General features: G+C 35.4%; 1 protein-coding gene across 1 annotated transcript in view; it reads right to left on the reverse strand.

The window, feature by feature from the left end:
• DNAI4 (dynein axonemal intermediate chain 4) overlaps window positions 1-13,998 on the reverse strand; it is a 101,874-nt gene that overhangs the window by 66,109 nt on the left and 21,767 nt on the right. Inside the window, 3 exon segments of the mRNA XM_072820690.1 lie at window positions 2,254-2,410; window positions 3,748-3,860; window positions 5,137-5,321. Of these exon segments, the coding sequence (XP_072676791.1) occupies window positions 2,254-2,410; window positions 3,748-3,860; window positions 5,137-5,321 (455 nt within the window).

A 13,998-nucleotide genomic window follows, 5' to 3' on the forward strand; every position in this document is an offset into this window, starting at 1 on the left:
CATAATCTTGTGTGGGGATAATTTTTGTAAATGTTCTGTTTGTGCTTGAAAAGAGTGTATGTTCTGTAATTGTTTTTTTTTTTTATTTTTTTTTTGTTCTGTAATTGTTAAATGCTGAGTTGTGATTATTAAATTATGTTTTTGGTTCAAATCTTTTATATGTATGTGAACTTTTTATCTGAAAGACATACAGTAATTGAGAGGCATGTTTAAATCTCCTACTTTAATAGGATACTTATCAAGTTTCTAGTTTCTGCTTCATATATATTGAGGTTATTTTATTAGGAGTATTCAAAATTAGAATTATTTTTACCTTCCTGTCATTATGAAGTGAACTTCTTTGACCCTAATAATGCCATTGGTTTAATTGTTTGCCTGTGGATGATATGCTTTTTTTTTCTTCTGTTTTTAAAATCTTCTTTTAATATTTGATATTTTGGAGTATCAGTACAACACACTTAGTCCATTTCTTTTTTGTGCTTATTTATATATTTATTCCTATTTCTGAGACATTATGTCTTTTAAGAGCTTGAGAAAGTCCTTACTCTTTTTTTTTTTTTTTTTTAAAGATTTTATTTATTTTTTCATGAGAGACACAGAGAGAGAGAGAGAGAGGCAGAGGGAGAAGCAGGCTCCATGCAGGAAGCTCGATCTGGGACTTGATCCCAGGACCCCGGGATCCCATCACATCCTGAGCCAAAGGCAGATGCTCTAACACTGAGGCACCCAGGCATTTCTCTCTCATACTTTATATCACATTTTTCTGTCCAATGTTTATTTTGTTTAATTTATCCAGATCTATGCTTCAATTTATTAAATCTCTGTTCAATTATGACTTCTTTAAATTTAATGTTTACTTTTTAATTTCAACAATTATGTAAACATACTCTATTTTAGAGTTCTTTTTAGATGTTTTTGCAAATATGAGTCATCATTTTTAGTGAGGTGTTAAACCTTTTATTTAAATATTTCACGTATATGTTATATTCTATGTCTCACAATATAGCCCTAATAATATCTCAGTATCCACAGTCATCATGATGTAGATCTAGGGTTTGTTATTTCTTTTAATTCTCATTCATAATGTCTTCTTTATTGGTTTGGTGTGTTTCTACCAAACTCAATCTGAGGGAATTTTTTTAAAAGATTTTATTTATTTATTCATGAGAGACACATGGAGAGAGACAGAGACAGGCAGAGGGAGAAGCAGGATCTCTGTAAAGAGCCCCATGCGGGACTTGATCCTAGGACCCTGGGATCACGTGCTAAGCTGAAGGCAGAGGCTCAACCGCTGAGCTACCTAGGTGTCCCAATCTGAGAGAATCTTAAGACCCTAAATGGGATGTGCTTTCCGTCAGAGAAAATTTGTGTTTGCTTATGATAGTAGTTATAAGACCTGGGATCACTTGAGAAAACTGAAATCCTTTTAATGGTCTTTGAGGAGGACCCAAGATTTAACAGACTCTAGATGCATGTGCTAATTTTGACATTTTTTTTAAAGATTTTATTTATTTATTCATGAGAAACACACAGAGAGAAGCACAGACACAGGCAGAGGGAGAAGCAGGCTCCATGCAGGGAGCCCGATGTGGGACTTGATCATGGGACTCCAGGATCACGCCCTGGGCCAAAGGCAGGTGCCAAACCTTGAGCCACCCAGGGATCCCCTAATTTTGACATTTGCTTCTAGCATCTCTCCCTCTCTGATTTCAGATCACTTATCTGTCCATTTGTTATTCAGAGGAAGGCAAATTATCAGAGATAAAGAGGGACATTACATAATGATAAAGGGGTCAATTCTCTCAAAAAGGCATAAACGATCATTAACATGTATGTGTCTAACCACAGAGCTTCAAAATACACAAGGCAAAAACTAATGATTTAAATTTATTAATAAGGAGAAATGGAAAGTCTGCTCTGATACAGTAATTTCAGTTATTTTCCCATTACATATTTTTCCTTCTTAAGTTTTAAATATAAAAATGTCAGTCCTTTCTTAAAAAGAAAGAAGTCCTTTCCTTTTAAAGATTATGGTAAAGCAATGGGTTCTTCCAGTAGAAAAAAGAAGGCATATACAACATAAACACTTTACATATCATTTCAAAGGGCACATATGTAACTTTATATATAATTTCACCAAGCACATATGCCACCAATATTTATCCATGAATCCCCCAAAACAGAAACAAGAATAAGAACCTCTGACTTAGCACTTAAGTTGCAGAAGCAAATAAACAATTGATCCATACATACAGTAGTTTCTCAGCTTCTTCAGATTCCACAGAAATCATGATGGTTGGTAGGTTAAAAAATCTCAGTGTTTCCGTCTCTGTGAGTGTTATCTCTATGGTCTTTTGTAGGTCTTCTTTTGTTACAACTTTTTCAGGTGTTGCCCTTACAACTCGTAAATCTAAAATACATGACTTAATAAGAATCATTTATTAATTGTTATTTTCAATTTTCATTTTACCAAAACATCATGATGGATCATACATTGCAGATGGCTTTATGTGGTCAAAGAACATGTTGTGAGATATATTCAATCGCTCCAAAACTGGAGGAGATTATAATAATCCAATAATCCTCCTGTCTCCCTCTGATAGGATGATCTTCCATGATGTAACAGACACTGCTGAATGCCTAAATTTTCATTGCTAAGGCTTTCTCCCTTCCCTTGCTCTTTGCATTAAGAAAATCAAGCGTTTAGGTTTCCTAGCCTCTCTTGAAGCTGGGGGTGATAAGAGAGAGTTCTGGCCAGTAAGATAACAGCAGAAATATATAGGAAAGAAGGTGGCTCCTGGGAAAACTTTTACTTTCCTGATAAATAAAGGTGCTACTGCCTTTCTCCCTCTCTCTGCCTTTACTGTAGATATATACTCAGAGCTGAGGTAGATATTTTGAGACCATGAAGAAAAAGCAAGAAGCAAAGTGTTAAGGAAACAGAATAGCAGCGCTGCCAATCCAGAGTCTGACAATTAAGCCACAAAATCAAATCTAAAATCTACCCTCTAAGATCCTTTAATATGAGAAAAATAGGTGATTGTTTAAGCTAATGGTAGCTGGGTACTGTTACTTGTTAGAGTATTCCTTACATATCTTAACACCAAAGATCTATCAAGCACTTTTCCCACTTTATGAATACTTATATTAACCCTTCATTATCATCTGAGGAAGAGACACCCTTGCTGCACTCCAAGGCGAATGTTCCTCAAGGAGGTACCCATTTCTTCCAGCACTTTTGATCATCCATTATTTCACCATTCTTCTATTTTCATTTTCATAATCCTTTAGCTCATATTTTATGCTCTGCCTGGAAGGAGCCACTCCTATTTGTTTTCCTGACAAATTACTAATCATTTTTTAAAACCCAGTTCAAAACTCAATAATGTTCTCTGTGAACTCTTTTTTTTTTTTTTCCCATCTCAGAGGTGCGACTTTCAAAGTGCTCCCATCACATTCTGCTTATGTCCTATTAGGGCACTGATCACAGTGTATCAGAATGACTTGTCTCCTGAGTTAGAAGCAGAATACTTCTAAAGCAGGATCTGTGGTTCCTGAGGCTGGTGGTTCAGGAATCACCTTGGGAACTTTACTACTACCCTGGTAATTCTCATGTAGCTACTCCTTAGGTCAGAATTTGGGAATCATTGCCATAGTTCTTTTGTCTCAAATACTTGACAAATAATAACCATATTTGCTAAAGAAATAATAGGCTGTTACTGAAATAAATTATAATATTTTCATTACCTGTAAAACTAGTCAGTTTTTCCCGTTTATACGAAGGTTCTTCTAGGTCTTCTGCTATTGATTCAGTAGTAGATACACTTGATTTAGTAACTGTACTGCTTCCTAAAACTGACCTTCAATAATGAAAACATGATTCTTTTATTTAGATGTTCTCATGGGTAATTAAATGTATAAATAATAACATTATCATGTTGAGAAATAAAATATACTATAATCACGTAAGAAAAATTGATAAAAATAAACTACTTCTTTAAACACTGAGTTGGTTTGTAGTGTTCCTGAAGTAAAAAGTCATTATAAATGTATTTTAGAGATAAAATATGTCAAACCTATGTTTAAAGTGCTTCGATGGGCTCCCAATATATTTAGTATGAAAAGCTAAAGTACAGTCTACCTATCCAGTCTCTCCATCTTCATTATCACTCTTCTCTTCCCCATTCTCCTCAATCTTGTGGTGCTCTCTTATTTTACAGCCTCAGCCTGGAACTTCTTTTCACTTTTTACTAATTATTTGTCCATCATTCAAATCTCATCTTAACTGTGATTTATTCAATTTTATAAGATTTGAATAAAAGAAAATGTATACACTGGTTGGGAAAATCAATACATCAAAGAATACAAAAATAATTTATTTAAACATATGAACTTAATATTCCTTAATGATATTATATACTTTTTTTCCCTTTGTATTTATAAGTCCAACTGTCCTCCAAAAGGGTAGGTTCAATTTACTGGAATATTCTTTGTTTTATAGAGCATTCCTACAGCTACTGTATGCAAATTTGGAGACAGACACTCGAATGACATATTTTCTCCTAAGATTTTGTTCTTAATTACACACTAAAATATTTCCCAATAATCTTTAGATTATTTTAGGACATACTGTTTTATTATTGCATAGATTGAACTTCTCTATTGTAAGCATTACTAAAATTTCAGTAAGTGTCTACATACAAAATACATGCATAACATTTCCTTTATAAAAAAATTATGAGACAAAAGAGAAATCAAACCCTAGCAGAACAGGGATTTTCATGGAAGAATGAGGGGGTGGGACAGGGAGAAGGAAAGCTACTTCTTCCCATAAATTGCAACATAAAAGAAATTGAAGAAATATGTTCTGTGGTATGTGATGCTAGCCCCACCTTTTGATTCCTCAGGACATCCTTAGTAAAATCTATATATTTTCTCACAAATGTTTTGGTATGTCAGGGAACTCTTAAGTTATGCAAAGCTGTACATCTAAGTAAAACATGAGGAGAACATAGATATGACACACTAACGTAGAGTGGCATTGGGAGACCGAAGACAACATCTAAATTACATATATGCAATATGAAAAGATAGTACATATGATGTGAAACAGAATATTAGAATAATATACTCTACCTTGTAAACTGCCCTAATATACTAGGATTTAATGTATTCTGATAAAGGCTATAGGAAGATATATAGTCTGATGCATATGATCCTTCTTGTGATGTCAGTAGTTTATTTGGTTTAGCTGTACCCATATGTGGGTCTGGACGGTAAAGAGGTCGGGGAGTAACATCATCTCCTTGTGGATTAATTACCTGTGGAAAATGGTAATTTAAAATGAAATAAGTTAAAAAGAAAAAAGGATTTCTGAGTAACAGGTCCTAGAAAATAGAAATAAAAGTAGGGGATCCCTGGGTGGCGCAGCGGTTTGGCGCCTGCCTTTGGCCCAGGGCACGATCCTGGAGACCCGGGATGGAATCCCATGTCGGGCTCCGGGTGCATGGAGCCTGCTTCTCCCTCTGCCTGTGTCTCTGCCTCTCTCTCTCTCTCTCTGTGACTATCATAAATAAATAAAAATTAAAAAAAAAATAAAAAAAAATAAAAAAAAGAAAAGAAATAAAAGTAGTAGAAAAATGAATACATTGTTTCTAGCATGGAATGAATACGAAAAATTGAGTGAAAGATTTTATTCTTAAAAAATTTCTTAACTAGGCATACTTTTAAAAAGCGTCTTATTCATGTTTTTACCTCTATGCAAGTAATATTATTAATTTTGAGGGAATTCAAAAAGAAAAATAATTCACCCAGATTGTTAATATTTTTGTAAATTTAATTTCTTATGTATAAGCTTTAAAAAGCCCACATTTATTCATTCAATATTTTATTAGAAAATATTTCCCAATTTTTACATATTTTTGTTTTTGCCAATTCTTAATCTTTTCCATTTTGAAATTTAACACATACAGAAATACAGGTCTTACATTCAAGTTTTTAATCCATTTTTAGTTAGTTTTTGTATATAGTATATGTGGTCCAACTTCATTTTTTTGCACGTGCCTTTCCAGGTTTTCTAACTCTACTTATTGAAGATAGTGTTTTTCACCAGTGTACATACCTTGCTCTTTCATTGTAAATTAATTGACCATATATGTGTGTATTTATTTTGGGGCTATTTAGTTCCATTGATCTATGCGTTTATATACAAATACCATACTGTTTTAATTATGACAGTCCTGTAATATAGTTTGAAATCAGACTGGCTGATGTCTCCAGCTTTATTCTTTTCTAAGATTGCTTTAGCTATCTATAATCCTTTTAATATATTGTTGAATTTCATTTGTCAATATTGTTTAGGGTTTTGTATCTATGTTCATTGCAGATATTGGTGTGTAATTTTCTTTTCCTGTGGTGTCCTTGTATAGTTTTGGTATTAGAGTAAGGCTGGCGTCATAAAATGAATTTGGAAGAGTTTCCCCCTCTTCCTTTATTGGAAAAGTTTGAGATGGATTGATATTAGTTCTTTGAATGTTTGCTATAATTCACCAGTAAAACTGTCTGGTCGTAGACTTCTGTTTGTTGGGAGGTTTTTGATTAGTGATTCAATCTCCTTAATAATAATTGGACTGTTCAGATTTTCTATTTCCTCATAATTCAATTTCGATTGGTTGTTCATTTCTAAGGAATTATACATTTCTTCTAAGTTGTCTAATTTGTTGGCATATATTTATTCATAATATTCTCTTATGATCCTTTGTATTTCTGTAGTATCAATTGTAACATCTCTCTTTTTAAATTTTTTAAAATTTATTCATGAGAAGCAGAGGGAGAAACAGGCTCCCTGCAGAAAGCCTGATGTGGGACTTGATCCAGGACTCCAGGATTACATCTTTTTTTTTTTTTTTAAGACTTTTATTTATTCACTCATGACAGACACACACACACAGAGACAGAGAGAGAGAGAGAGGCAGAGACACAGGCAGAGGGAGAAGCAGGCTCCAGGCAGGGAGCCAGACGTGGGACTGGATCCTCGGTCCCCAGGATCACACCCCAAGCCAAAGGTGGCGCTAAACCACTGAGCCACCGGGGCTCCCCCCAGGATCTCATCCTGAGCCGAAGGCAGGCTCTCAACCACTGAGCCACCTAGGCATCCCTCTCGTTTGTTTTTGATTTTATTCATTTGAACCTGGTTTTGTTTATTTGAATCTCTTTTTTTTTCTTGGTGAATATAAAGATTTGTCAACTTTATCTTTTCAAAGAACCAGCTTTTAGTTTCATTGATCTTTATTGTCTTTTCAGCCTCTAGTTCATTTATTTCTGCTCAAATCTGTTATTATTTTACTTCCACTAACTTTGGGCTTCACTTATTCTTTTTCTAGTCATTTGTTTCTTGAGATAGGTATCTCTACGAACTTCCCTTTTATAACTTCTTCCCTTTTATAACTTCCCTTTATAACTGCATCCCACAAATTTTGGTATATGTCCACTTTCATCTGTCTCAGGTATTTTTTTAATTTCTCTTTTGATTTCTTCTTTGACCCATTAGTTATTCAGTAGCATCTACATATTTTTTAACTTTCCAATTTTCTTTGTGTAATTAATGTCTAGTTTTCTAACTTTGTGGCTGGGAATGGTGTTTGATATGATTTCAATTCTTTTTTTAATTAAGACTCATTTTGTGGCCTAACATGTGAGCTATCCCGGAAAATATTCCATGCGTACTTGAGAAGGATCTGTATTCTGTTGCTTTTGGTTGGTATCATCCTCTCTGGGGCTCCATTCATTTTCTTCATTCTTTTTTTCCCCACTCTTGTTTTTGGGTTGCATAATCTCTATAGATCTATCCTCAAGTTTGCTAATTCTTCCTTCTGTCAGTTAAAATCTATTATTTATCTCTGCTAGTGAATTTTTAAAGGTTTGACTAATGTACTTTTCTACTCCAGAATTTCCTTTTGGTTCTTTATAATTTTTTCTCGTGCAACTCAGAAACTGAATTTTATCTGATTAATTTTAATTGAGATATAACTGATACATAAGATTGTACCCACTTTAGGTATACAACATAATGACTTGATGTATGTATGTATTGCAAAATGATTACAATAAGTTTATTTAGGGCAGCCCGGGTGGCTCAATGGTTTAGTGCCGCCTTCAGCCCAGGGCGTGACCCTGGAGACCTGGGATCAAGTCCCACATCGGGCTTCCTGCGGAGAGCCTGCTTCTCCCTCTGCCTGTGTCTCTGCCTCTCTTTCTCTCTGTGTCTCTCATGAATAAATAAAATCTTTAAAAAATAATACATTTATTAAAAATCCATTACCTCAAGGGCATGTAGGTGGCTCAGTTGGTTAAATGTCTGACTCTTGATTTTGGCTCAGGGCATGATCTCACGTGTTGTAACACTGAGTCCCGCATCAGGCTCTGTGCCCAGCAGACAGTCTGCTTAGGGAGTTTCTCTCTTTGTCCCTTCCCTCACTTACTCACTCTCTAAAATAAATTAAAAAATAAAATCCATCACGTCACATAGTTACAAAATTATTTTTTATTATGACGAGAACTTATTTTTTTAAAGATGTTATTCATTTTGGAGAGGGAGAGAGAGAGAAAGCCCTGGATGGGGAGGAGAGGCAGAGGGAGAAGAGAATCCCAAGCAGACTCCATGATGAGTGGGGAGCCTGTCTCAGGCCTGATCCTGGGACCCCTGAGCTGAAATCAAGAGTTTGCTGGCCAAACAACTGTGCCACCCAAACACTCCATGGTGAGAACTTTTAAAAATTTTTTTTTATTTTTACCTTTTTAAAAAGATTTTTATTTATTCATGAGAGACAGAGAGAGAGAGAGAGAGAGAGAGGCAGATACCACATCTTCTTTATCCATTCATCAATTGATGACTAATTCAATAATGCTGCTATAGACATTATGGTGCATGTATCCCTTTGAATTAGTATTTTTGTATCCTTTGGACAAATACCTATGAGTGCAATTGCTGGATTGTAGAGTAGCTCTATTTTTAACTTTTTGAGGAAACTCCATACTGCTTTCCAGAGTGGCTGCACTGGTTTGTATTTTGAACAGTACATGAGGGTTTCTCCACATGCTTGTCAAAAACAGTTGTTCCTTATTTTGTTGATTTTAGCCATTCTGACAACTGTGAGGTGATATCTCCTGGTAGCTTTGATTTATATTTCCCCAGTGATCAGTGATGTTGAGTCTCTTTACTGATTTTTTTCTGAATTGGATGTGACAGTCATCATGCTTCCTTTTACTACTTTAATCATGGTTTCTTTAGTCCTATGAAGACATTTATAAGGACTTCTCTTAAAACTCTTTTTGTTAAGTCTAACATCTGCTTCTTCCCACAGTGTCTATTGCCTTTTTTTTTTCTTGAGTATAGGTCATATTTTTCTATTTATTTGTATGCCCTATGTTTTGTTGGAAACTGGAGATTTTAGATAACATATTGTAGTAACACTAGGTATTGCTATCTCCGTCCTTTCTAAAACTTGTAATTTCTATTTGTTTATTTGTTTGATTACCTAGATCACTTTGTGAGATCTATTTCCCCATAAAGGGTTGAACTGTGCCCCCCAAAGAAGATATGTTGAAGTCCTCACCTCCAGTACCTCAGATTGTGGAAATAGGACTTTGCAGACTTAACCACGTTAAGATGAGATCATTAGGGTGAGAACCTAATCCAGTATGACTGATGTCTTTATAGAAAGGGGACATTTGGACATAGATACACATACAGGTAAGACATCATGAAAATACATGGGGAGAACATAATGTGAAGATAGAGAATTGAAGTGATAGATCTACAAGCCAAGAAATGTCTAGGACTACCAGAGCTAGAAGAGAAATTAACCCTTCTCTGTTATATTTAGAGGGTACATGTCCACACTAACACCTTGATTTCAGACTTCTGTCCTCCAGAATTGTGAGACAATGGACTTCTATTGTTTTAAGTCATATACTTAAAATATATACTTAAGTTCATGGTACTTTGCTAATGGAGCATGTGCCCTCTCCCGTCATTTATCCCAACACAATGTTAACCCTCTGATGTTGCTTCTCAGGGACTAGCTACTTTGGGTACCCTCACATCCATCCTGGGATGACAATGGTACTGGTAGGGCTGTCTACTACTCTTCAATACACTTAGCTGTTACACTGATTGCTGATTGCTCTACTGTTTTGTTTTTTCTTTCCCAGCAGTGCCCTGGGGCACAAATTCTCTAATCCAATCAAATTGTGACTACTTCCAGGGAATAATTTCTGAGGTCAGTTTGGTATTCTCACTCCAAAATGTTCCTCCTAGCTGCATTATTCCCAGGTTCTCTGTTAACCAGCCAGCCTACAGTCTAGAGTGAGTCTTCATTTGATCCATGAATCTAAATCAATTCCCATTCGCCACAACCTCTTCTAGTTTTTTTTTTTTTAAAGATTTTATTTATTTATTTGAGAGAGAGAGAGAGAGCAGACAGAGGCAAGGGAAGAAGCAGACTCCCTGCTGAGCAAGGAGCCCCATGTAGGGCTCAATGACCTGAGATTATGACCTGAGCCGAAGGCAGACATTTAACCAACTGAGCCACCCTGGCGCCCCTACCTCCACCGTTTTTCAGTGTACTCTTAGGTTCAAACTTCTCCATGCTCTATTGTAAGTGGAGTTAGTTCCTTTTGGAAGATATTAGAAGCTATTTGTTTGACAATTTGCTTCTTCCCTCAGATAAGATCTCTGTACCAGGTCTCTGAACGTGAGAGTGGAAATGATAGTAAGCTTCTCTATGAGTGACAGCCTCACTCTAGATGTTAAATGCTTCTTGGAGGGGGCAGAGCAGTAACCTGAAATATTTTCAGCTTACTTTTCCTGACATGGAACCGTTATGTCATGATCCAGGGAAGACCTCAGTATTCTCAGTGTTACACACTCAAGGTAGAATTCATCAGTGGTGATTAGGCAAAAGAAAGGAGTCCATACCTCTCACCTGCACCCACGTAGAACTTGGCTTCAGCAACAGGTATTTGGGGGCAGGATGAGAAATGCTGAAGTTCTGATTTTGGAAAAGAAACCCCTATACATGGGAGCTAAGGGAAAGGGGAACCTTGTGTTCTCGGCTGCAAGCAGTCTAGAGTGGAATATATACCTTGCTAGGCTGGGAGGGAAGCAGTGGTCTTGGCTCAAATGCCATGGCTTTCTTATAAACTGTCATAGACGTTCTTAAATGATTCTTTGTTTACTGTTTGCCCTTAGGTCCATTTCCTGAGGCATTAAATCCTTGTTTTTAAAAAATAACTTTCACCAGTTTCACTTGAGCTGGGCATTGGAGATCTTCATGCCATCATGCAGGAAACATTGAACTAATTATCTTTTTTAAAAATTGTAGTAAATACAGAATGCATAAAATTTATCATCTTAACCATTTTTAAGTTCTTTCACATTAACTACTTTCACACTGTTGTGCAACCATCACCACCATCCATCTCCAGAATCACTTTTATCTCATAAAACTGAAACCATAACCATTAGAAAAATAACTTCCCTGTAAAAATACTATTCTGCTTTCTCTGAATTTGACTATTCTAGGTATCTCACATAAGTGGAATCATACACTTTGCCTTTATGTGACTGGCTTATTTCAATTAGCGTAATATCATCCATATTGTAGCAAGTGTTGGAATTTCATTTCTTCTTCAAGCTAAAAATTTTCCATCATGTGTGTATATACACACATTTTTTTTTTAATTCATCTGCTGATGAAAACTTGGGTTGCTTCCACCTTTTAGTTATTGTGAATTACACTGCTGTGAATGTAGGTGTATGTTCAAGTCTCTGCTTTTAATTCTTTTGGGTATAGACCAGGAAGTAGAATTACTGGATCATAAGGTAATTCTATTTTTAATTTTTTGAGGAATCACAATACTGTTTTCTGTAGTGTTTAGACTATTATACATTCCTATTAACAGTGCACAAAGTTTTTAAATTCTCTAGATCTTCACCAACATTTGCTATTTTCCATTGTTGTGTTTTTAGCTATCCTAACGGGTCTTAGCTGGTATCTCATTGTTCTTCTGTTCTGCATTTCCCTAATGATTAGTGATGCTGAACATTTTTTCATTTGCTGTTGGCTATTTGTGGATCTCCTCTGGAAAAATATTGAATTCTTATCCATTTTTTTAATTGGACCACTTATTATTGAGTTATAGAAGTTCTTTGTATCATCTGAACATTAACTTCTTATCAGATAGATAATCTTTAAATATATTTTCCTAATTGTCAGTTGCTTTTCACTGTTGTTGTTTCCTTTGATGCACAGAAGTTTCTAATGTTTGATGTGTAGTTCATTATATCCATTTTCTTCTTTTGCTGTATGTGCATTTGCTGTTATATTTTAAGAAATCCAAAGTCAAGAAGGTTTTCCCTTATGTTTTCTTCTTTTTTTAAAAAAAAGATTTTATTTATTTGAGAGAGAGAGGGAGAGCGCATGCACACACACTAATGAGCAGGGGGAAGAAGCAGACTCTGCTGAGCAAGGAGCCCAACTTGGGGCTCTGTTTCAGGACACTGAGATCATGACCCGAGCCAAAATCAAGAGTTGAACACTTAACCAACTGAGCCACCCAGGTGCCCCTCTTCTAAGAGTTTTATCATTTTAGCTGTTAAGAGCTTGATACATTTGGAGTTATTTTTGTATATGAGTCCTATATCATTCTTTTGCATGTAGATATCAAGTTTTTCCAACATCTTTGTTGAAAAGACTCTCCTTTCCCTATTAACATAGAATTAGCATGCTTGTCAAAAATCATTTGAACATATATGTAGGGGGTTATTTCTGGGCCCTCTATTCTATTCCATTGATTCATATATCTATATTCATATATATTTTCTATCCTACACCTTTGCTGAATTTATTCTAAGTTTTTGGCTTTTTTTTTTTTTAATGTGGGATCTTTGGGGTTTTCTACATACTAGATCATGTCATCTGTGAACTGAAATTTACTTTTTCCTTTCCACTTTGGATTTTTCTTTTTTCTTCTTGACTAATTGCTCTGGGTAGGACACCCACTATTATGTTGAGAAGCAGCAAAAGTGGGCATCCTTGCCTTGTTCCTGATCTGAGAGGAAAAGCTTTCAGTCTTTCATCACTAACTCTGTTAGCTGTAGTTTTTTCAGAATGCCCTGAGGAAATCCTTTCTTTTTCAGATTAGCTAAATGGTTAAATATTTTTTTTATATATATAATGAATGGATATTAAACTGTTTTAAATGCTTTTTCTTTACCTGTTCTAATGATCCCATAGATTCTCCCTTCCCAGTCTACTAATATGGCAAGTAGTATTGGTATTTATTTATTTATTTAAATGCTTTCAGTATTTTTATTTTTTAATTTTAAAAAATTTTATTTAAATTCAATTTGCCAACATATAGTATAATACCCAGTGCTCATCTCATCATGTGTCCCTAGGGCCCACCACCCACTTACCCTATCTCCCCACTCACCTCCTGTTCTGCAACCCTTTGTTTGTTTCCCAGTTAGGAGTCTCTCATGGTTTGTCTTCCTCTCTAATTTTTCCCCACTCAGTTTCCCTCTTTTCCCTTATTAGTATTGATTTTTATTTTTTATTTTTTTATTTCATTTTTTTAAAAAAAGATTTTATTTATTTATTCATGAGAGACAGAGAGAGAGAGAGAGAGAGAGAGAGGCAGAGACACAGGCAGAAGGAGAAGCAGGCTCCATGCAGGGAGCCTGATGTGGGACTCGATCCCGGGACTCCAGGCTCATGCCTTGTGCTGAAGGCAGGTGCTAAACCGCTGAGCCACCCAGGGATCCCCTAGTATTGATTCTTAAATGTTGCAACAACCTTGCGTTCATTACCCTCAGTTGGTCATGATGCACTATCCCTTTTACATATTGTAATACCATATAGTATGTATGCATTGCATGTATATATGTATAATACATACATATTACATATAATGTGTATATAATAACATGTAATT

The sequence above is a fragment of the Canis lupus genome, chromosome 3, assembly GCF_048164855.1.
Source record: "Canis lupus baileyi chromosome 3, mCanLup2.hap1, whole genome shotgun sequence".
NCBI classification, from domain to species: Eukaryota; Metazoa; Chordata; class Mammalia; order Carnivora; family Canidae; genus Canis; species Canis lupus.